Source organism: Podarcis bocagei (genome assembly GCF_964188305.1).
Source record: "Podarcis bocagei genome assembly, chromosome: 1".
In the NCBI taxonomy this organism is placed as follows: domain Eukaryota; kingdom Metazoa; phylum Chordata; class Lepidosauria; order Squamata; family Lacertidae; genus Podarcis; species Podarcis bocagei.
The window spans coordinates 115,570,335-115,592,922 of NC_138125.1; the positions used below are offsets into that span (position 1 = coordinate 115,570,335).

The 22,588-nt window shown below is 43.3% G+C and overlaps 1 protein-coding gene across 2 annotated transcripts in view; it reads right to left on the bottom strand.

The window, feature by feature from the left end:
- Positions 1-19,972, bottom strand: part of ZNF804A (zinc finger protein 804A) — a 273,397-nt gene extending 253,425 nt beyond the window's left edge. For both annotated transcript variants that reach the window (XR_014009741.1, XM_081200230.1), the window contains exon 1: positions 19,402-19,972. Coding sequence is in view for 1 of the 2 variants with exons in the window: in XM_081200230.1 (XP_081056356.1) it covers positions 19,402-19,512 (111 nt within the window). In the remaining variant the exon portion in view is untranslated. The remainder of the gene's footprint in view (positions 1-19,401) is intronic.
- Positions 19,973-22,588: the final 2,616 nt, after the last annotated feature.

A 22,588-nucleotide genomic window follows, 5' to 3' on the forward strand; every position in this document is an offset into this window, starting at 1 on the left:
ATGTATGGCAACACAATGGAAGAAGCAACGTAAACAGCTCCCAAAGCTTAAAACCACTATTTTGTGGTTCGTTCACCAAAAAAAGTTCAACAACTTTGTTGAATTTTACTTTTTGAAATATGGCAACCCTAAAACATATTACGAGGCCCAATGAGGACTGAGTATGCTTGATAGCCCCTATGGAGTGCTAACTCTCTCGAAAGGCAATCAACATGGATTACTGGATGAGACAGGGAATGGAAGGACAACAATGTTGAAAGTGCCACAGCAGAGATCACTCCGTGTGCAACTTAAGAGTCAACTAGCCAAGAGGATAAAGGGTGGAGATGTTGCTTAACAGCCAGGCAGAATGGCATGATGTTTGCTGAGGTGGCACATGCTCTGATTAGCCATGTAGTTTGGTTGGCCTTTTCCCTCCATGTGTTTGGCTGAATGCTCCCCTGCTATGTACAAGACCTGAGTAAAAAAAGACAACAAAGACTTTCACATTTCTGAAATGGTAGCAGGAAATAATCATAGCACGGGGAAAGTTTCTGGCTTAACCTTCTCCCCAAAATGCTAGCTTTGATGTGAAGGGATATTTTATTATTATTTAATGGAGGAGTGTTAAGTTGTGTTTGCTGTCACCGACTGCCTGAGGTAATACAACCCAGAGTTTCCTGCCTCGGTGACAGAGGACACAGTAGTGTGGTAACATCTGAGCTTCCCTTGCTAAAAATGCCTTCACCAGATATGGCTGTCTGCCTTCCTCACATTCCCAGCTACTATTTCCTTCCATTGATTTAATGGGATTGTTTTATTGCATCTTTCAGTTATGGTTAGATGTATTTTAATGCTTGTGTGGTTGGTTTTTATACTTGTAAACTGCTTAGGAACCCATTGGTATATTATTAATTAATATAAATAGAAGCAGCCACCTTGTTTTTTGCCTAGCCCACCTCTTCCCTGGTTCTTTCATGCCCCATCTCAAGCCCAAAGTCATTGCGACCACAAGAGACACAGGGGGTGGTAATTCTAATCTCCTTCTTCCATAATCTTAATGGCACGGTGGCCCACACTGCAGGAAAACCTGTGCCTTCACCATTGATTGGCCTAAGTCATACCAAATTGCCCTTGCCGACATTGTAATTCTGCAATGGAAAACTGCATATTGGAAAAGCAAAGCAAAAAGCCAGCCAACATGCACATTATCTAAAGTTATGAAAGACTTATCTGCTCCCCTCCCCACAATTGATTTTTACAGGATTGTTGTGTGACACATTTAGCTTAGAGAAAAAAACAAATCATGGCTGACTAGCAGTCAAGTGCCCTTTTGTAACTGATTCACAATTCCTCTGTACTACTCTTAATTTGTGTTACTACTGGGCCTTGCCTCTCTCACCCCACTCCACACACACACACACACACACACACACACACACACACACACACACACAGCCTCTTGTGTAACAGTTCAATGCATCTGCCCTGACAGTAAGGCAAGTTCAAGATATCAAATCACAAACAATTCTTAAAAAGACACACAGAGGACAAAACTCACTCCAAAGCTTTTTAGGAGAGCTCTAAAAATAGCTTGGTGAACAGATGCTTCAACTTTAACTCTTATTTTCCTTAAAAACAAAGTTCTGTTATTGACTGAATGACTTTAGAACTGTGCTATTAGCCTTTAGAACCAAACTGAGTATGATAATTCTATTTTGCATAGATTCAACATTTTACTGAGTTATCCCAGCCACACTTTATTGTCTTGGAGGTGAGAGTTCTAAACGATTCCATTTTTTCAAGTATCCTCAGCATGTCACACCTGCTCACGTAAAGCAACTTTAAGAGAGAGAGAAAATTCCAGGAGATGTAAGCAGTGAAGGACAGACAGGTTGGAAAAAGCAAAGCAGTCACATTTGTGTTTTGAAAGCAACATAACATCTGGCCCACCTCTCATAAAATATGCTCACGGGCCATAATCACTGAAAGATGCACTCATGTACTCGAAGATTAGGTGCTGCTAGCAGCCTTGCTGTCTACAGTAAAACTGCTGACAGAGCACAACATGAATAATTTATCGCTGCACTGGTGCATATGAAACAGTGTACACAACACCATAGGTTTAGTCATCGATTTTTACAGGGATAAAGCAATTTAGCTGCCTTGCCGTCTCGACCGAATGCCTTCACATCCAGCCAATGGCATGACAATGACCCAGGGTGAGGGGTGGGGGTGGGGAGACTGAAGGGAGAAAGGGGGAATAGACCCTGGAACCAAGATCTAATCTGTTTATTTCTTTATCCTGTGTTCAAGGTGGCACACACAAATGCCCCAGCCCATGCCCAGCCCTCATTCCAGATGCCAAGGACTTTTTCATTCGCCCTCCCTTATTTTTCCAGTGGTGGACTTTGGTAGGATAGCATCTGGAGCAAAGACAAAATCTTGCACACAATCCCTAAATGTGTGCTTTTGCTATTTTTTGTATTGCGTTTTCACTATTTTTTTGTTGGGAGCTGCCCAACATTTTTGTTGTTGTTGTTGTCGTCGTCATCTTATTTTCATAATAATTCCTTTTGGTACTTTACCTAGATATTTACCTATATAAATATAGGTGGTGGTAGTTGTTGTCAGTGCTTTTCTTCTAGAAAAAGGTGCTGGTACTGTATACCCCAGTACTGGTACTTAAGTACCAGTGCTGGTCCTTGAGTACCCCCAGAAAAAAACACTACTATACTATACTATACTATACTATACTATACTATACTATACTATACTATACTATACTATACTATACTATACTATACTATACCACCTTCTTCTTCTTCTTCTTCTTCTTCTTCTTCTTCTTCTTCTTCTTCTTCTTCTTCTTCTTCTTCCCCCCTCATCTTGCACCCCCTCAACTGCCCTCACTGCCCCAAGTCCAGCACTGCTTTTCTCCCCACTCTGTTACCTGCATTAACCACCTTCAGCTGTATTTCTCCCATTACCACACTTCCTGTATGCATGGGAAGCCTGGTGTGTTCAATGTCAGGAAAAGGGTTATTTCACTTGGGGAATTCCTCTCTGTCTTCTTTCCAGCTCTTATCCCACCAGCGTGTACAGATTTTGGTCTTTCAAATTTCAATGGTGTCCTGTGTGAGCCCAGATTTCTGCCCCCCTCTCCGCCTCTCACCTTCCATTCTGCTCAATTCACTAGCTGTGACGCCCTGCAGCACCCCCTAGGCTCAGCACCCAGAGAAGTGGAACCAGTCACACTGCCCTAAATTTGGCTGGGACCCCCTGTGATTCCCCTTAGATGAGATCATGTATCAAATCTTCACACTGCTTTATTTTTAAATAAAATATCAGTTGGGGATGCTGCAGACATCCACAACTTTTCACTCTCTCCCGTTCCTCAATTTTTAAAAATGACACTCTTGATGTAGCAATGGGACTGGGGATTCTTTCAGCAGATCTGCACCTGGTGTGGGGCAGAGAGGGGCACACCGAAACTTAGTTGCACAAGCCATGTTCAGCCTCATTATTACAGTACCTTGGGGTGCAATTTTGAGCAGGGACTGCTGCATAACTAAGTCAATAGATTTGCTACAAGTTAACAGGCAATGTCAGTAGTGAGGATGATACTGTACATCTGACTGTGTCACGGCGATTTGGACATTGTTTAGCAAAATAAGAAATACAGTAAATAAAGATGTATCTTCTTGCAGATCAGGAAGAATGAAATCTCTGCAAAGAGGCATTTAAAGGTTTAAAGAGAAGGCGGGAGCGTGTATATGCACAAGTGTATATTAGAGAGAGTACTTTAGAAAAGAGGTGGGTTTATTTTGGAGGAGGGGTGCACATTTTGAATATGGACATGGTCCTTCTCATCTGCATTCTGGGACTTCGCTGCAAAATCTTTCAAAAGTATTCCCCCCCCCCCCCGCCCAAGATTCTGCTTACATTAATCATGTGCTACACTACCACCATTTATTATTAGTAAGAGCACTTAAAATAAATTGAGCAGTCTCCAAATGTGAAATCTTACTTATACATTAGGAATCCATTCTTGAAATCAGAACACATTCCCGGCATGTGTGCTTGGTATTATGGTCTATAAGTCACTTATGAATATTGGCTTTAAAAGCATCCATTACTATTTTGCACTGTTTAATGGCTAATATTTGTAATGCTCATATTTTCATTGTTGTGCAAATATATTTTTACATCCAATGCCATTTGGATGGTGGTCGAGGAAGATAGACAAAATGCAACATGTAGCCTGAGTTGACAACAGACAGCCTGAGCGACAGATGGCATTTTCAGAAGGCATTCATAGACCTCAACCTCATGGAATTTAATATAAAAAACAACAACACAGCTAGACCACTGAACTTGGGAGCATTACAATCTTTGAAAATAACAAACTTGCACAACCATTTTTAGAAATATCAATAACCAACAATATCACAAGAATCTAGTGACAAACTGGACAGGAACTTATTTATTTATTTATTTATTTATTTATTTATTTATTTATTTACCTACTTACTTAAAGGGAGGGGCTCTCATTAAGTCAGGGTTGTGCAATAGGGTAACCAAAGGGGAATGTTATTCTGAGAATGGAAGTATTTGTTAAAACATGTTTCAAGCACTCATGAAAGTGAGGCAAGGCATTCTTAAGTCATTGGAAATAGATGAGAAATGAAGTTGTTGCTATTTGCAGTGAGTAGAAGCCAGCAGAAGCTAGATATAGCCCCTTCGTATTATAGAATCAATGGCTAAATCTCATCAGTTTTAATGCAAGGGCTTGTCCATGTAGCCCTACCGTCTATTCCAGTGTTCTTCAACGTTGGTTCCCCAGGTGTTGTTGGACTACAATTACCATCACCCCAACCAGTTTAGATAGAAGCAAGAAATGATGAGGTTTGCAGTTGATCATCATCTCTTAACCCATGGTTGAAGAACACTGGTCTACTCCAATTGGCACCAGCTCTCAGTGAGGTCTTCCCCATCTTTGCCTACCTAATATTTTTAATGGAAGATGCTATGGAGTCTTTTGCTTGCCAAATCCAGGCTTCAGCACTCAGCTGACTTCAGCCCTTTGTTGAAGCAACTTCCTGGAAGCTGTCAGATGTTCTGTCTTGCCTGACCTAGCCTTATATATCCCCAAACAATCTAGCCTCTCCAAGATTTGTGCCAGAGAACAATCTATTCTAGACCTTGCTCTTGTGCTTCCACAGAACACAACGGATGCAGCACCCCCCCACCTGCCATCATTGTGCATCACCACCACTGTACCTGTGCATAGCCTGACTCACACTCACACTTGACACTGTGACCTGAATCCAAGAATAAGGAAATGTGATGCTAAGAGAAGGGCTCACAGTTCAGTAGTAGAACCCATGCAGTTGACCATTAGCATGTCCATTTAAAGCACGGGGCAGCCAATCTGTGGCTCTCCCATTGGTTTTGGACTCCAAAATCCTACATCAGCCTCAGCCAACCTGGTCAATGCTCAAGAATGATGGGAGATCCATCATCATATGGTAGAGTTGCCATACGCCCACAATTTCCCAGGTAGAGCTGGTATTTGGCCCTCTTAAACAGCATTCGGGCGGAAATCGCTGAAATGTCCAGGAAAATCTGAATGTACGGCAGCCCATGTCTGGATATTCTCTTTTTGAAATATGGCAAACCTATCATATGGGAAGGTCACATTTTACCCAAACTGGGTAGAAGGGTCTGGGAAACATCTTTACTCTAGTTCTTGGAAAACATTTGCCAGCGAGGGCTGATATTGCCATTTTCCTTCACTGTGCCACCTTAGATAAGTGTCTCTGCTAAGGACTGTTTCTATCTGTCGCCTCTGTCTTTATAGATGTTTTGCTATGGTTGTGATTTTAATTCTACGTAAGTCACCTTGAGTGGGTCATAAGTCTCAGAAAGGCAGGGTGCAAATCTAACCAATACTGGAGAAAATGAAACTGTCGGGTGACACTTTATATTGCAGTTTCTCCTGTTTCACTCAGATGTTGAGAGAGAGAGAGGTTACACTTTCCATTATGAAGCAAGTGATTCCTGGAAAGCAGCCTGGCGCACCCTCCTGATCAGCCAATCATTAGCTGTAACAAATTTGATGTATACATGGCAATTGCCGTTTTTGATTTAAGGAACCAAGAGAATGCCTGCTTTAAAGAAAGAACAAAGGTGCCCAACTGAAATGTGAGACATGTATAAAACATGCATGGCTTAGCAACATGTTTTCAGTGTTGCAATATCTTTCCATATTGCAACATTACCTATTTTTCATTTAAACTGGTTTTCCAAGCTGGGGGGTGGGAGGAGAGAATATTGGGAGCACAACCCTTCCACCACCGACAACATTTTTTCATTAAAGCTGCTGTAAGTGGTACATGACAGTGTTAGCAAAGTCACTTAAATAAAACAGATGGAATCCAGAGCGGGGGAGGGGGATCCCGATAGCACTTTACTGAGCATAAATTGAACAAACAATGTATGCTTTGAGGAGAAAGGAATAGAGATGTTGTCTTTCTTAATCAAGCCTTTTACATAGCAGGGTGGAAAAACTCCTTCAGAACTGCACAGCTAATCAGTGTCTGTGTTACATACGTAAGTGAAGATCGTGCCACTCTGCCTATTTGACTTTAACACTAAAAGAATTAACCCTTTGGTTACAAACGGAATGATCCCTGCTGTTCCATCTCCAACAGACAGTGTGGCCCATTAGTAATACCGTGAAAAATAGTTACTTGGTACTCTAATTGTACTGAATATAATCCACTTTGTAAATTGGTAGACTCAGTGTGGCTGAACAAATTGCTGGGGGTAAAGGAAATAAACCTCTCATGGCGGGGGTGGGGGGACACATTGTGTGCAATCCTTTTATTCCTCTAGTTGCTAGTTCTTCTTCTTTGCCTTCACTGTCCTTGGCCTCATTTGCCCTTACTGACAGACATTTAAATTTATTATACAGGCCAAGTGATTGTTGTCCGTACACAATAAATAAAATCTCGTGTATCACTATCATACTGTCTGTGTGGACAAATGAGACATGGGAAAGTAAAAGGAATTTTTTTTTTAGTATGGACATTCTGCTGAGTAGGATGTGTTTATAAAGGGGGGGAAATATCCTTAAAAAAAATACCCAGATCCCTAATTGTTTTAAAACCACAGTACTCTTATTGAAGTCTGCAGAGCTGGCCTAAATGTAGTCAGAGCTTCAGTTATCAGACTTTATTCTGTCACTACTTCTTTGAGAAGGATCATATTTAAAGGTCAGTTCACCTGCTGAAGTGTTAAACGCGTCACGTGGGTAGTGACAGTAAATCCCTTCAAACACTGCTAGCAATTTTGAAGGACGCTGCTATGAATACTCTGCAAATCAACTCACCTGTAGCTTCTAACTACTTGATTTATCTACCCAGACAGGTATCCCTTCATATATAGGTTGTCAACCCTTTCCGAGATTAAAAACCTGGCGAGAAATCCTGCATGATTTAAGATTATAAATTTCAAGGCTGGATTAATTAGATCCACCCTCTGCAGCAATGAAATCAGTTGCTAAGGAATGAGTATGTGAAAGTTTAGAAAGGCTGGAAATGACAAAAAAAAAAACCACTCCTGGAATTCCTTGAATCTAGTAAGATGTGTTTTGTTCTAGTTCAGCGGCAAGCTAGAGTTTCTATCTACCAAAAATATACCTTATCCCTTAAGCCCAATCATAGGCATCAGCCTCTAGGGGCTGAGGCACTTTTGGAGGCCCCAATGTTTCTTTTAGGGGGCCAGACCACCTCAATGTTCAGAAGGCATTCAGCTCTGCCCTCTGACTTCATGCAATGTCGCATGCGCAACATCAGGATGTTGCATTGGGTCCCCTCAATCATCTTGAGAAGATGGCACCTATCAGCCCAATGCTTCCTTCTAGTCTATCTCTCAGGGAGCTCTGGGCACTGTGTCCTCTGGTGGGCTCTCTCCTTTGCCAGCAGACCTGGCAGGCTTACCTAACTGTGGTTGATAACAAATCAGGCAGCCCTGGGCACCTAGCCATGTTATTATTCCCAAAGCAATGCAAGGTCAGTAGCATTGTGGGACATTGAAAGCACAGCTAGATCTTGCCACTGCTAAGAGTGCCAGGCCTAGGAAAATAAAGATGTAGGAAGGTCTAGGGCAATGGGCCCTGACAGCTGTCCAAGGATGCCAGAAGCTGGTCCTTCTCATCTGGATTCCATCCATTGTACAATCTCACTTCTCAGTTCGGGTTCTATTTTTACATTTCCCGAAGTAAATGTACCCATGTTATTCCAGCCAATGTGGCTATGGTAGATTTTGTAGTCATGGCGCACTTGAGTACACTTTTCTATGTGTTACTAAACTCTGGAAAGTATTCTGTTGATCTTTATTTTCTGGTTATTATTTTTCCTTAATTAGACACTTTCTACAGAAGTCACTCAACTTTCTGACCTTGACCCTCAGCATTTTCAGAATCACTCCAATGACATTGGGATTTGCTACCAATTAAAACCAAGGGGATGAAAAGAAGAAGAAAATAAGTGCCTTTGGGGTTTCTTCCTTTTTAGTTAAATATCAAATGTAACATGGAATATGGACAGATGGACAAGTGGTAACAGAAGAACCATATCTTTCTTAAGGATTTATTTTTAAGCAAGAAAAAAAATGGAAACAAGTTTGGAAATTAGTATGGCATATGCTAGAGCCGGATTTATTTACTGGTTTGAAAAGTGAGCTAATAAAAGGTTTGGGTGGGTAAGTCCTAGCCATACCATGAAACTGTCATGGAAGCAAAGTCAAATAACTGTCATATAGTAGCTAAGATTTAAATCTCACTCTAGCCATCAATTCAGCCCTTCAGCTCCCTCTCCAAGTCCACAATACTGAAATTCCATGCAAGAACCCCTTTCCAAAAGGCTTAGCATTCCACCAGTCTGTGTCTTGATTGACAGGAAAAGGAAGACTAAGTCCATCCTTCTCTGCTCCCCCACGTGAGCAAACAATTGGAAGCACGTTGAACCAAAGACAAGGACTGCATGAACATGACTCATTTCTGCAAGTGTACCCCCATCTAGCTAGGAATACACAAATGGAAGCCTCTTCCTAGCTCGACTGGAGCATCTCAACCAATGTGTTGTTTTGGGATCCTACCTTAATGCCTGTAAGTGATTGGCAAACTCTCTCAGTGTCCCCCTGTCCCCCTCCCCTTTTGCTTTTAAGGATCTGCCGTTGGTTCCCCCTGTTGCTTATCTGTTGATTTCTTTTTTCTTTTTTCCTTAAATTGTGCATCTTATGAAAAGACAAGGAAGTACCATTTTTCAATATTAATAATAAAAAACAATACTATAGCACTACTGAACAAGTTTATTAGGACAAAGCTAGACTTTTGTGAAAAGGTTTTCCCTCAGTGAATAATTTTGATGGGCAAAGCCTGAAACAATCTTTAAAAATCTGCTCTTGAAATTTAGGAAGATCAACTGCTTACATAGTCCAGTCCTAGGCAGGTTGACTCAGAAGCAGGGCCCACTGAGATTAGTTGTCTTACTTACTTAAGGAAGTTAGATTAGCCTCAACCAGAGCCAGGGCCTTTTCAACACTGGCTCCAGCTTGGTGGAACGCTCTGTCTCATCAGACCAGGGCCCTGAAGGATCTGATTTCTTTCCACAGGGCCTGTAAGACAGAGTTGTTCTGCCTGGCCTTTGGCTTGGAGTCAATTCGATTCCCTCCCCCTCTTTCTTTTTTCTTTCTCCTCCTGTGATGAGGCTGCATTTTAATGTTTTAATGTTGTATTTTAATCTTGTTTTTAAAGTTGCATTTCAATCAACTTGTTTTTTATTGTTTGTTAGCTGCCCTGAGCCCGGTCTTGGCTGGGGAGGGTGGGGTATAAATAAAATAATTTTTTATTATTATTATTATTATTATTATTATTATTATTATTATTATTATTACTACCAGAAGGCACAGGATTGTGGCTCTCAGGATTATCACAAGCTTTGTTTTACTTGTTCTGGGGAAGGGGATACTTGCTGTTTCCCTGGGAGTTTGGCTTTCCGAGGCTTCCTGTCCTTTTAAACCAAGCTTTTCACAGAACCAGTATACTAAAAAGGATATTTATTCTATAACACATACCTCTGAAATAGTATCTCCCTTTTTTTGTAGGACTGAATTTTTTACCAGTTGAACCTATCAAGAGCACAAAAAACGTTAACAGCTAAGAAATAACCAGTCGCCGCGGAAGCTTTCTACATTTCTTCCCCTTTCTATGCTACCTACTGCGCTGCCAACAACATATGCCGACACACCATAAGGTTTTCATTTCCACCTCCAACAGATACTGAAAAGCAATATGTACAACAGTTTCTTCAATCCAACCTTAGCGGTTGCCTGAGGTGCTCTTCTATCAGCAGCAAATTGGTCTGTGGCAACTGTCATTTATTCAGGATGCCTGGAAATCTATATTTTGCATTTACATGACTTCTTTTAATGTCAGTTGCTAATGCAAAGGTTTGATAGGATTTGGATAGGACCCCGTCTGAATGAACTGCATTTCGGAAGCTTGTGGAGACCAATGGAGACTGTCACATCAGGACAAATGGGGGTGGGGCACTGCCTCATCAACCTCACTCTGCCCTCAGTGGTGAGAGCACTGGTGAGGATTCCTTTCTGCAAATTTATCTGAAAATATTCAGCAATGACAATATTGAAGCACTGGTGCCATCTCTTTTGTATATACAGCAAATGAAAAATTGTAAACTGTGGGCCCACAAGAAGCTTGTAGGGGGGTCGTCTGTCTGGGCAGTCATGAGAAAAGGCACAGAATCATTGCTGGAGGGTTCAGCCTCTAGGGCATGGATTGTATGTGACTTAGACCATAACAGAAGAGAGGTGAATTTAATGACTTATGGTGCTGGAGGAGACTCTTGAGAGTCCCATGGACTACAAGAAGATCAAACCTATCCATTCTGAAGGAAATCAGCCCTGAGTGCTCACTGGAAGGACAGATCCTGAAGCTGAGGCTCCAATACTTTGGCCACCTCATGAGAAGAGAAGACTCCCTGAAAAGATGTTGGGAAAGATGGAGAGCACAAGGAGAAGGGGACGACAGAGGATGAGATGGTTGGACAGTGTTCTTGAAGCTACCAGCATGAGTTTGACCAAACTGCAGGAGGCAGTGGAAGACAGGAGTGCCTGGCGTGCTCTGGTCCATGGGGTCACGAAGAGTCGGACACGACTAAATGACTATACAACAACAAGAAGAAGATTTCTGGAACCAGCTGCATACTGACAGAAGCACAGCACACTTCATAAATACACTATGAACTTTAAACTTTAAACACAGCAACAAACTTGGTTCAATAATCAAGCCAACATCATTTTGTAGCAAGGACTTTACAAGCATGGGGGCTCATTTACGCAGGCACTGCAAGATAAAAAATGGCAGGTGATGTCCTTGAGAAACAAATCTGCTTTGAACCTTTAATCTTCAAGAGTGAGTGCAAAACTGAGAGACAGTAGTCTTCAACCAAAATAGGCATGGCAGCCCATTGTTTCTTTTTCATATACGTGAAAGCATGAGCAAAACGTTCACTACCCCTAGATCAGCATTTGCAGGGACATCAGATCACAACACTTTGGGGTCTGAATTTGGCCTGTGGGTCACCAGCTGGCAACCCCATCTTAAACAATAGGCTTATGCAATGCCTGGGCTTTTTGTAGTGTGTTCTATTTTAGAATGCCTAGTAGACCAAGGGCAGATACAATATCACCACCACCACCATTTCAATTTGTAAACCCTCCTTCATCTGAAGATCACAGGCAGTTCACAACATAAAAATGCAAAATGAGAACCCAAAATACATAATAAAATAAAAGCGAGCCAATAACCACCTTCCTACAGACACATTTAAAAAGCTATAGAATCTTGATCAGCCAAAGGCCTGATTAAGAAACGTTTTTGCCTGATCCCTAAAGATAGGTAACCAAAGAGCTAGGCAAGAATTCCTCCTCCTCCAAAAGAAATTTCAAATATCACCATCACCTTTTCTAGTCTCGTTGAATATAAAGGAACACACTAAACAGTGAGATTTTGCCCTAAATAATGTTTAGCTCAGTGAATTGCATGTTGGAACTGTCAGAGGTCTGCTGAGACCACTTTTATATAAAATTCAAGGATAAAATTGCTCAGGTTAGTATAGTATCAGACGTGAGGCGGTTTCCAACTAACTCATTCTGTCAGTGCAAGTACTCCTGCTTGTACAACTGACCTTTCCCTCTCCCCTCCCTGCCCTGCACCCTCCCCAGATCTATTCCAGAGGGTCGCACAAATCCCCAGAACAGATTTAGGGGATATGCAGCGTGGAGGAGATAGCAGGTAGTTCCAATGTGCAAATCCTTACGCTGTTAGAACAAGTTAGTTGGATACTGCCTGTGGTGTCCAATGTATTGCCTTATTCTTTGTGGGATCAGTTTCTGTCATTTAGACCCTGGATGAGTCATTGTCGTGAGAGGCTCAAGAAGCTCCTGTGGGGACAAGTGTCTATTACCGGCTGTGGCTGGTACACCAGCTAAGACCTGCTCCAGAACAGCAAGCAGGAATAGATCAGCCACTGTGATTCATGCACTGATAACCTCATGATTAGATGACCTCATGACTGGATTATGGTAATGTGTAGGGCTCCCCTTGAATCTGATCCAGAAGCTACAGCTGGTTCCACATACAGCTGCCTGGGTGCTCAGTAGAACAAAGCCCTCAGCAGTTTAGGTTACCTGGAAAACATCCTTCCCCTGTATAAACTGTTTGATCATGAAGATATTCAAGGGAGGCTTCATGAGTTTTGCTGGAACCTGCAAATTGTTCTTTGATGGCAACTTAGAAGCAGGCTGTCTCTGTGATAGTCCCTACCCTGTGGAATGCTCTCCCCTTCCTGTTATTCAGGAAATGTCAACATAGAAGTGTTCTTCCTATACAGGGTTACAGGGAAGCAGGCAGAAGGCCTTTTCAATAGTGGCACCTGCCCTGTGGAATGCCCTCCAATCAGATGTCAAGGAAATAAACAACTACCTGACTTTTAGAAAACATCTGAAGGCAGCCCTGTTTATGTTTGATGTTTTATCATGTTTTTAATATTCTATTGGGAGTCACCCAGAGTGGCTGGGGAAACTCAGCCAGATGGGCAGAATAAAATAAATAAACAAATTATTATTATTGTTGTTGTTGTTGTTATTGTTATTATTAAAAACATGCCCCTTTGCCTGTGAATCTTGATCGTTAACCCTGGACTCTATAGTCCTTTAGTTCTTGATCTTTCTGCTTTTTGAAATGGTTTTAAAAGCACCATATTTATGACATGAATCAATTCAATAATTTCTTTATAGTAAGCAGTATAAAATGTAAATAATAAACAAAGAGTTGAATTGCATTGCAGAAGTTAAAATGGAATACTGGCACTGCAATGGAGAGCGGGGTGTGTCTGTCTAAGTACAGCCCTACTTCCATTTCTTTGAAAGCTCCCTCTAAAAGAAATCCCAGATATTTTCTTCCATTGATTAACTGCACCTATAGGCTGGACTTTTCCTGTACTTATAACACACTATTTTTGGCAAGGGATTATTATGCAGTGGCAGAGCACATGTCTGCATGCAGAAGGTCCCAGGTACAATCTCTAGCATCTTCAGTTAAAATGATCAGGTGTCAGATGATTCAAGTGATTATTATTTTTTAAAAAAATGAGAGGAAAAGGTGCTGGTATTCACCATAAAGTCGTTACAGTAAGTGTCACACTTTTAAGGTTTTTTTTGGGGGGGGGGCAGTTGTTGGTACTGCATACCCTTGAGTACCCCCAGAAGAAGAAAAAACCAGGATGACAGGATTCTGAGATGCTGGGGAGACACTGTTAGCCTGAATAACAGCCCTGGGCTGAATAGTCTGACCTGCTATATCGTTGCTTCTTGTCTTCATGTTGCATGTGAGAGTTTTGAAACAGTTGGTATGTTTTGTCCAGCTGTTGTTGGGCTAATGCGAACAATTCTTCTGTGCTCAAAATTTATTTCATTTTAATTATTTTGCTACTTTGTAGTTAAATTAAATAAAGTCCTGTCATGGAAAGGAATCTTTCTGATACAATTCCAACTAAATCCCACCATCATTTCTTTAGAAATACATAAAAATAAAAATTAGAAAAATTGTCCAGTAGCACCTTAGAGACCAACTAAGTTTGTTCTTGGTATGAGCTTTTGTGTGTCTGAAGAAGTGTGCATGCACACAAAAGCTCATACCAAGAACAAACTTAGTTGGTCTCTAAGGTGCTACTGGACAATTTATTTTTATATATATATTTCTATTGCGTCAGACCAACACAGCTATCTACCTGAATCTAGAACCATCATTTCTTTGTAATACACATCCTTTGCAACTTTATTGTGAATTCGCTACATACTTACATTGCAATCGTATGCAAATCTACTTGGAAAGTGGAAGCGGGTGGCACTGTGGTCTAAACCACTGAGCCTTCTGGGCTTGCCGATCAGAAGGTCGGCAGTTTGAATCCCCATGACGGGGTGAGCTCCCATTGCTCTGTCCCAGCTTCTGCCAACCTAGCAGTTCAAAAGCACACCAGTGCAAGTAGATAAATAGGTACCACTGCGACGGGAAGGTAAATGGCATTTCCGTGTGCTCTGGCTTCCGTCACAGTGTCCTGTTGCGTAAGAAGCAGCTTAGTCATGCTGGCCACATGACACGGAAAGCTGTCTGTGGACAAACACTGGCTCCCTCTGCCTGAAGCAAGATGAGCGCTGCACAGCATAGTTGCCTTTGACTGGACTTAACTGGGGTTCTTTACCTTTATCTACTTGGAAATAGGTCCTGTTGAGCTTCATTGTACTTATTCCCAGGGAAACATTTACAGGACCTCAATTTTCACTGCATAATTTTAATTACACCATACAGCGACACAGCATCAAAGTTTGAGTTCATTTCCATGCTCCTTCTGAACATTTGTTTCGATTACACTCATTTACCCCAGAGGCAAGGAACCTGTGGCCCTCCACTTAGTGGTGAACTACAGCTCCCATCATTCCTGAGCAATAACTATACTGGCAAAGGCTGATGGGAGTTGGAGTCCAACAATATATGGAGGACCACAAATTTCCATCCTGGGCTTATATCATCTTATCCAACCTTTACATTCACTACAATGTTCACTCATGGTTTTCTTGATCCATAGCCATTTTCCAGTCTCACAGCTCTTGAGGTCTCCTTCCCTGTCCCCCAACTACTTTGTTCTTCAGTTTCCTTTTGCATCCTCGTCACGGTGAAACATTTCCCGCCGTCTCATAGTAGAAATGAAAATAATGTGATCAGGGGCATAGCCAGGGTTTATGTTAGCAGGGAGCAGAACCTCAGTTATTTTTATTGATTTACTTGACCATGAATGTGAGGGTGCTGGGGTGTCACACTTTCCTACTACGGAACCGATATGAATGGAGGCTCTTCATTTCCTCTATTTAACACCATGTAGCTGCAGTTTCACAATCATCTCTTTCAAGTCACTCACAAGCAGCGAAGCAAGCGAAGAAAAGACCTAAGGCACTATCACCTCTTCCACCCCCAACTAGAAATCTGAGAAAGAGCAATAAATCCTCAGATTTGTGCTTCTTTGCTCACTAGATCAGGAGTGGGATTAACATCTACTGTCCTCATTCTTAAGACCACAACCACACAGCAAAGTTAGTTCAGAGGAGAAAGAGAAGAGAGCAGAAGAGAGGGGGATAAACTGCTCAGCAGTGGCCCCTCTTGGCCAATGGAGAAATTGCACAAATGCAATAAAATAAACTCCCCTGAAAGCTGAAATAACCAGGGCCCTTTCATTACATCTAAAATCATAAATTGCTCATTTAACCAGTCTTATGGGTTTTTCTATATCTGATGTTCCCTGGGAATGTATGCACTTCCTTGCTGACAAAACAACGTGGGTCTCCTGCACTAAAGTTGATTATACAGTGTTGATGTCACAAAAAGGTTTTGGTAGAAGTTCATTTTAGCTTCAGTCATGTGTGTGCATATATATGTATATTCATTTCACACACAAACACACACACAGAGAAAGAGAGAGAGAAAGAGATGCACACAATTTTTTGGTGCAATGATATATCTACATCTCTTCAGGACAAAGTCAACCGTCAATCAAAGACTTAATAAACAGCACTGAAGTTATTCCATGAACTCTGAAGAAATGGTTGCTTTTTACCACACTCTACAACTAGCAAAGACTGTTGACAACAGCTGGATTTGGAGTGTGAGCACAGATCACAATGGACTTGCTACTTTGGGGACAACTCAATTGTATAGATTTCACCATAGATTACAACTTTTAGTTCAGCAGTTACATTAACCTGGGGGCACTGCTTAATCTATTAAAAGTTTTAAATACTAATAAATCAGGAAACCCTTTTAAAATAAAAATTCTGACAGAAAAACTGTGGGTGGTAAGCACTAACTTAGATGATGCCTTCTTGCATGGAATGGAACACATCTTCTAAAGTGGTGCCTGCTTGGACAGTGACGGGGAAGCTGCAGCCCTCCAGATATTATAAGGCTCCAATTCCCATCAGCTCCAGCCCACATGGTCAATGCTAAAGGAATACAAGAGTTGTAGTCCAGGAACACCTGGATAGCAACACGTTCTCCCCTTCCCATCCAAAAACAAAAATGAATAGCTTTTTCCATTTGTCCTAATATGTAAAATCATGCAACTTAATTTCATTCTTTAACAAAGTTAACCGCACTGTCTTCAGTTGGGTGCCAGCTCTACTTCTTTCCCCTTCTGTCCATTATGCTGTTAATTTGGTTCCTTTTTCATGCATAATGCCCCTTTCTATTATGTATCAAGAAGAGAAAGTCAAGATTGAAGACTATGTATTTTTTACTTATGAAAAATCCCATATCTCCCTTGGAAGGTTTTTCCACTTTAAATTACATTTAAGAAGTACATTTACATCCTGGTTGACTGGGTCTGTGAAATAATTTTGCATTCACTTCCAAAAAGAAATGAATTTCATTTTTGAGAGCATTAGGTTGTATTATAATAAGATTTTCCTTATATTACCTTTCAGGAAGTCTTCTGTATCACTTTCATTAAATTAACTTTTTTTAAAAAAAAAAACAAAAACTCTTCCCAAATACAGAAACCGAATTAGATTTGCGGCAAAGGCCAATTTTGCCACATGCCAAAATAACTTCAAGGCAAAACAAATTATGTCAGTACTCAGGGATTGGTGACATTTAGGACTTTTCTACATTAGAATGTGGTACGTAAGAAAATATCTTAAGATTTGCTCCCAATCATGTCGAATAATAAGCAGATAATTGAACTTTCAGATGTATTAGTGGTACATGACAAAAGGCATTTGACATATATATTTTGGAATGTGATCAACGTGACATTTCAAAGTGCCACTTGTCACCAAACAAAACTTTACAGAAGTGCATTAGCTTGAGCTGCAGTCCTCCACAAGGTGTAACATTGACTTTGTTGCAGGCATCTGAAATATTGCAGCAAATCTTCCCTTGCCACTGGTAACAAATTTACCTATAGATATTTGAGATAGGAACCCATTTCACCTGCTTGGAAGTACATTCCATTGACAACATGGGCACTTGCTTCCAAGGAATTGTATTTAGGATCACAGTTGTTAAAGACACAGAGAAAATTCTGTATACACAAACCAATCATAGCAATGAAAGCTCAGGCTAGTGAACAATGAAGGTAATAAGATTTTGACACAGTTTAACCAACATGGATAGAAATGCTTGTGGGCTGCTCGCTAATTTCATCAATGAATCATTCTTGCCTTATTGCTCCTTAAAGAGAACAGCACCCTACTTGGCATAATTCATACCATCTTCCATTATTATTTCATAGGAATCTCTGTGTATGTAAAATCTCTGTATGGCATTTTGTTTGTGTGTCCCTGCTTGATGAAACATGAATGAATTTAACAGGGTTTTTCCCGCAATAAACCATAGAAGAGAGCACCAACATTTCCCAAACCAGTGTCATTTTCTATTTAGTGTAATTTATTTTAGGACTTGCCTCAAACTTTGTTCAGTCACTATATTTACAGAGAAATCACAAGGTAACCATCTTTAGCAAGCATAGGAAGCAACTCTTCCACACAAGGGACATGTGCTGAATTCCTACTGCATTGTTGCTATAGAAAAGTTTCAATAAGCACTAGTGAGAAAACAGCGTTCCTCTCTCCAAAGCTGGATCCAGTACTATAGAACTTTTTCAGGGCTCTCTTGCACATGGTGACAGGTCCACAGTGGGTAGCCTTCCTGCATCTCATTTGTCATATGAAGAAGCTGAACTTCTTCAGAAAACAATTCCTTCCAGCGTCAACAATTTCAAACACAGACACAACAAATGTGATCACTCTCAAGTCAAACCAAGCATGTGTTCGTCAACAGATTTAACAGAAGAGTTGCCAGCCAAACACCCCAACTAATGTAATTTGGCTGGCAACCTGATTATACCAATATATCATTGAGGTAGGTGTGCCTTTAGTGCATTCTCAACTCAAGCCACCCCATGGGCAGTTAGTCAGCATCAACCTTATGTGCATACTACTATCCTCAAAGGAGCTTATTCCTGAGTGAGAGGGTATAGGAGTGGCTTCTTAAGCACTTTGAAGTCAAATGAGAACAGGTGTGCAAGATTGTAATACTAGATACACTATCTGGGAGTAAGGTACATTGAAAGCAGTGGGGCCAACTTCAGAGTAGACATGCATAGGATTGTACTATAAGTTGATTTACACCCCCTTCTTATCAACAGGGGGATGCTCTGAGCTACTATAGTTCTTCAACAACCTCCTAATGAAAAACTCAATAGTTTGAGCCTTTCTCTTCACTTTCTGAAGACCCTCACACCCTCTTTCGTATTAAACAAAGCTGAACCAGAGCTAGACATAAGAGGGATTCCACTTCCTCCTCTGGAGTCGTAACCTCTACCAGATAGCTGCACAGCTTGTTTTAAACACTCTGCCCTCCAAGAGAAGAAGGACTCGAACTAACCACTGCTTCGACCAATAAGCAAGAGCATCTGTGCCCCTTCCACTGGGTGTTACGGTAAACCAGGTCCCATCACATAACGAGCACGTTGGAGAAGACCCAAAAGTAAACCGACAAGAAAGCAGGGGAGACTGAACACAAGGCAATCGTTTCCCCCATCCCTTAGCAAATATATCTCCACCAAACCGCCAGAGAACCTTCCCTGGAGCGCGCCGCTCGGAGCTGTCCAGGACGCTGCGGTGCTGAACCGAGAGTTAACCCAAGCGAGGCATCAACAGATAATGGAGCGAGCGAGGAAGAGGAGAGGGGGCGGGCGGGTGGAGAGGAAGGCTCCTTACCAGAGTTTTGTTGCCGTTCTTGCTGAGAGGACCTCGGAAAACTCCCTTGATGTTGCGAAAGTGCCCATTGCTGAGGTGCGCGGAGCTGATGACAATGTAATAACACTCCATGGGGCAGCCGCCTCGTGGGCTGCTGCCGCCGCCGCTGCTTCCATGCACCCCGAGGGTGCCCGATCAGCCGGGAAGCAAGGCGCCGGGCGTGTGTGTGCGCGCGCGCGTGTATGTATGTGCGTGCGCGTGTAGGGTGGCGGTGCGAGGAAGCGGCGATGGGGTGGCGGCGGGAGTGGGTGGGGAAACCCGGGGGGAAGCGAGCCCCGAGCACACACAAGGCGCGCGCACCAGAGGCATGCACACCGCGCTCCCTCCGGCTGCTCGCTCCAGCTCAGGCGGTGGAAGTAGCGGCAGCCCGGCTCTGCCTTTCCGCAGGGTGGGGAAGAAAGAGCGAGACGGACAGAGACACAGCAAGCAGGCGAGCTTAGCAATGGCCGGAGCCAGCAGGCATTGACCACGGTCTTTCCCCCCCCTTCCCCTTAGAGCTGCTGCTGGAGGAGGAGAGAGAGGAGGAGCAGCCTTAGCATCTCTCTGGCTTTGTCGAAGGAGTCTGAGCTGCTGCCTCGCACAGGCATGGTGCTATTATAGCGCGCAGCCTTGCCGCTCCGCTGCACTGAGCCAATGGCAGGGAGCCACTAGCCGGGGAGCTGTCAGAGGAGTGCATCTGTCACACGCCGCCTTCTCTCCTCCTCCTCCTCCCCCCCCCACTCTCCTCCTCAGTTTCCCCCCTCCCCTCCCTCGCTTTTGGCTCAAGCCCTCCACAGAAGAGGGCAAAAACGGACAGAGGAGGAGGAGAAGCGAAGAGGGCGCCCCCGCTCCCCACATCAGCTTCTTGCTGCCGTCGCCCAGGTAAAATATAAGAGAAGGAAGAGAGGGGAGGGGGAGATTTTTTTAATTTATTTTTAATTTATTTTTTATTTCGGTAGGCGAGCGAGTGTCCCTGCCTGGTCGAGGGAAGCCTTTCCATCAGCTGCAGCGAATCCCCTCTCCCTAAGATGTGACATTCGCAGCTGCTTCTCTCGCTTAGTTGTGGGGGGGGGATCGTTCCCGACAGGATCGTTCTCGAGCAGGATCGAAGCCTGCTCTCGGGGGTCAAGGCTGTGGTGGGATCCTGTGGAGGTGGGGGAAGACGGGGCAGCCGCTTCCTCGCTGCTTACAAGCGACTCTCTGCTATGCGCGCCAGCTCGGTGGAGCCTCCACCACCAGGGAGTGTATATCCGAGACCAAACGCTGCTCCTCTCTCTGCCTTCTTTGCGGGCTTCCTACTTGCGCTTTGTTGGGATACAGGAAGCAAGGCTAGGGGGACTCCTTGCTGTGGGCCTCCTCCCCTGTAGTAGTTGTCCCCCACCCCCCGTACCTGTCATTGCCTGCCTGCCTGCCTGCAGATCCCAAGCGAGAAGCAGCTGGACTGCCCCGCAGGACCGGGTTTTTCAATGTCAGGGGTTGCAACCTTTGGAATCTCGGGGTGTGCATGGGAGAGCAAGAAGCAGGAAAATAAATGTTGCCTTCTGGACGCAGGCTTTTCCTTTCCACCACTGGGGAAACTACACACGGAGGCGGTGGGGAAGAATCAAAGGCTTCCAAGGCTTTCCCAGCCTCAGCGCCTCTTCCCTTTCAGGAACAGACCGCGGGACTTGGAGAGAGCCGGCAGCTTTGCCTCTCTTTTGTAGACTCCCACCTCCCACCTCAAGATTTGATGCCACCGTGACCACGCCCCCCTCCTCTCTCTCTCTCTCTCTCTCTCTCTCTCTCTCTCTCTCTCTCTCTCTCTCTCTCTCCCCTCGAGCAGGTTAACCCTCGAAGGGCGGCCCCGCAGCAGATCAATACTTCTTCCCGCTGTGCCCGGGTTTTCGGGGGGAGGGGCGTGCTGCCCTTCCTGGCGAGCACTTCATCTGTCTTTTGGCGCTCCGGTAGCGCGTGCTTTATTGGGTATAAACGGGTCTCATTAGCAGGCACTTAAAGGGATCAATAGCCAGCCAGCGGAAAGCCTGGGGACCATTCCTCCTGCAATGGATTTACAGAGACTTTTATTTCTTCCTCTAACCCGAAGATGGCTTAATTGGTGAAAAAGCAGATTGAGGCGCACGCTCTGCCGGGGGTGCCGCTTAAGACGCAGGCCGAGTGGAGAGGCTTGCTGGGGGCCGCATGCAATTTCTTTTCGGATCTGAACAGGTGCAGAGCAGCACGGCAAGAGTTAAACGGATCAGTGGCAATAAGAGAGAAAGCTGCTCTTGGAGCTATTAATATAATGGACTTCCAAAAGCCATACCGGGTTTCAAATACTTATCAATTAAGTTGTTGATTTTACATTTTATCATACTTATTACTCTATTATGCCTGACTCCCAGAGGCTGATGTGGCTTCAGGCCACCCCAAAAATATTTCAAGGGGCCAAAGGCCTCCCCCCAAAAAGTTGATGGACATTGCCATTCAAATAGTGTGTGTGCACTTTGTCATGTGATCGAATATGCAGGGTGGGGTTTACCTGCCCCTCTAGTTTATTCAAGTTGGTACCCCTGTCTGTAGTCATTCTGAGAACATCTGACATTATGATTCTAAGAAGCTGAATACCACCAACCACCCCATCTTGGCTAGTCAGGTTTTTTAATTGGCGTCCACACATCGTTTTCTTCCAGAATGAGTGGCAACTGGGTTCCTGTTGTTTTTCTGTAGTCCACACACAGTCTAGGTGTGCTGCATATTTTGTGCCCCTGTAAAGCGCTTTTTGAGAAACTACGTTTCTCCTCAGTGTGTCCATTTGAAAACAGATACAGGTAATCCCAGAAATGGAGGTGTCTCCACAGCTGCCCAAGGATGGTGGCATGTACAAAGGTGGCAACCATCACTTCTTTCTTCATTCACCTGGGGCATGTGCAGGAAAGAAAAGGTGTTGATAACTAACCAAGGGAAGAGTTTTCAAATATGTATCAGTAGCCACACCCACCCTTGGAATTGAAGGATCTAGAATCAATCTAGCGGCACAGTGTTACTCAAACTTGGGTCTCCAGCTGTTTTTGGACTACAACTCTAATCATCCCTAGCTAGCAGAACCAGTGGTCAGGGATGATGGGAATTGTAGTCCAAAACCAACTGGTGTCCAAGTTTGAACAACACTGTAAGCAGCATGTTGAGGATG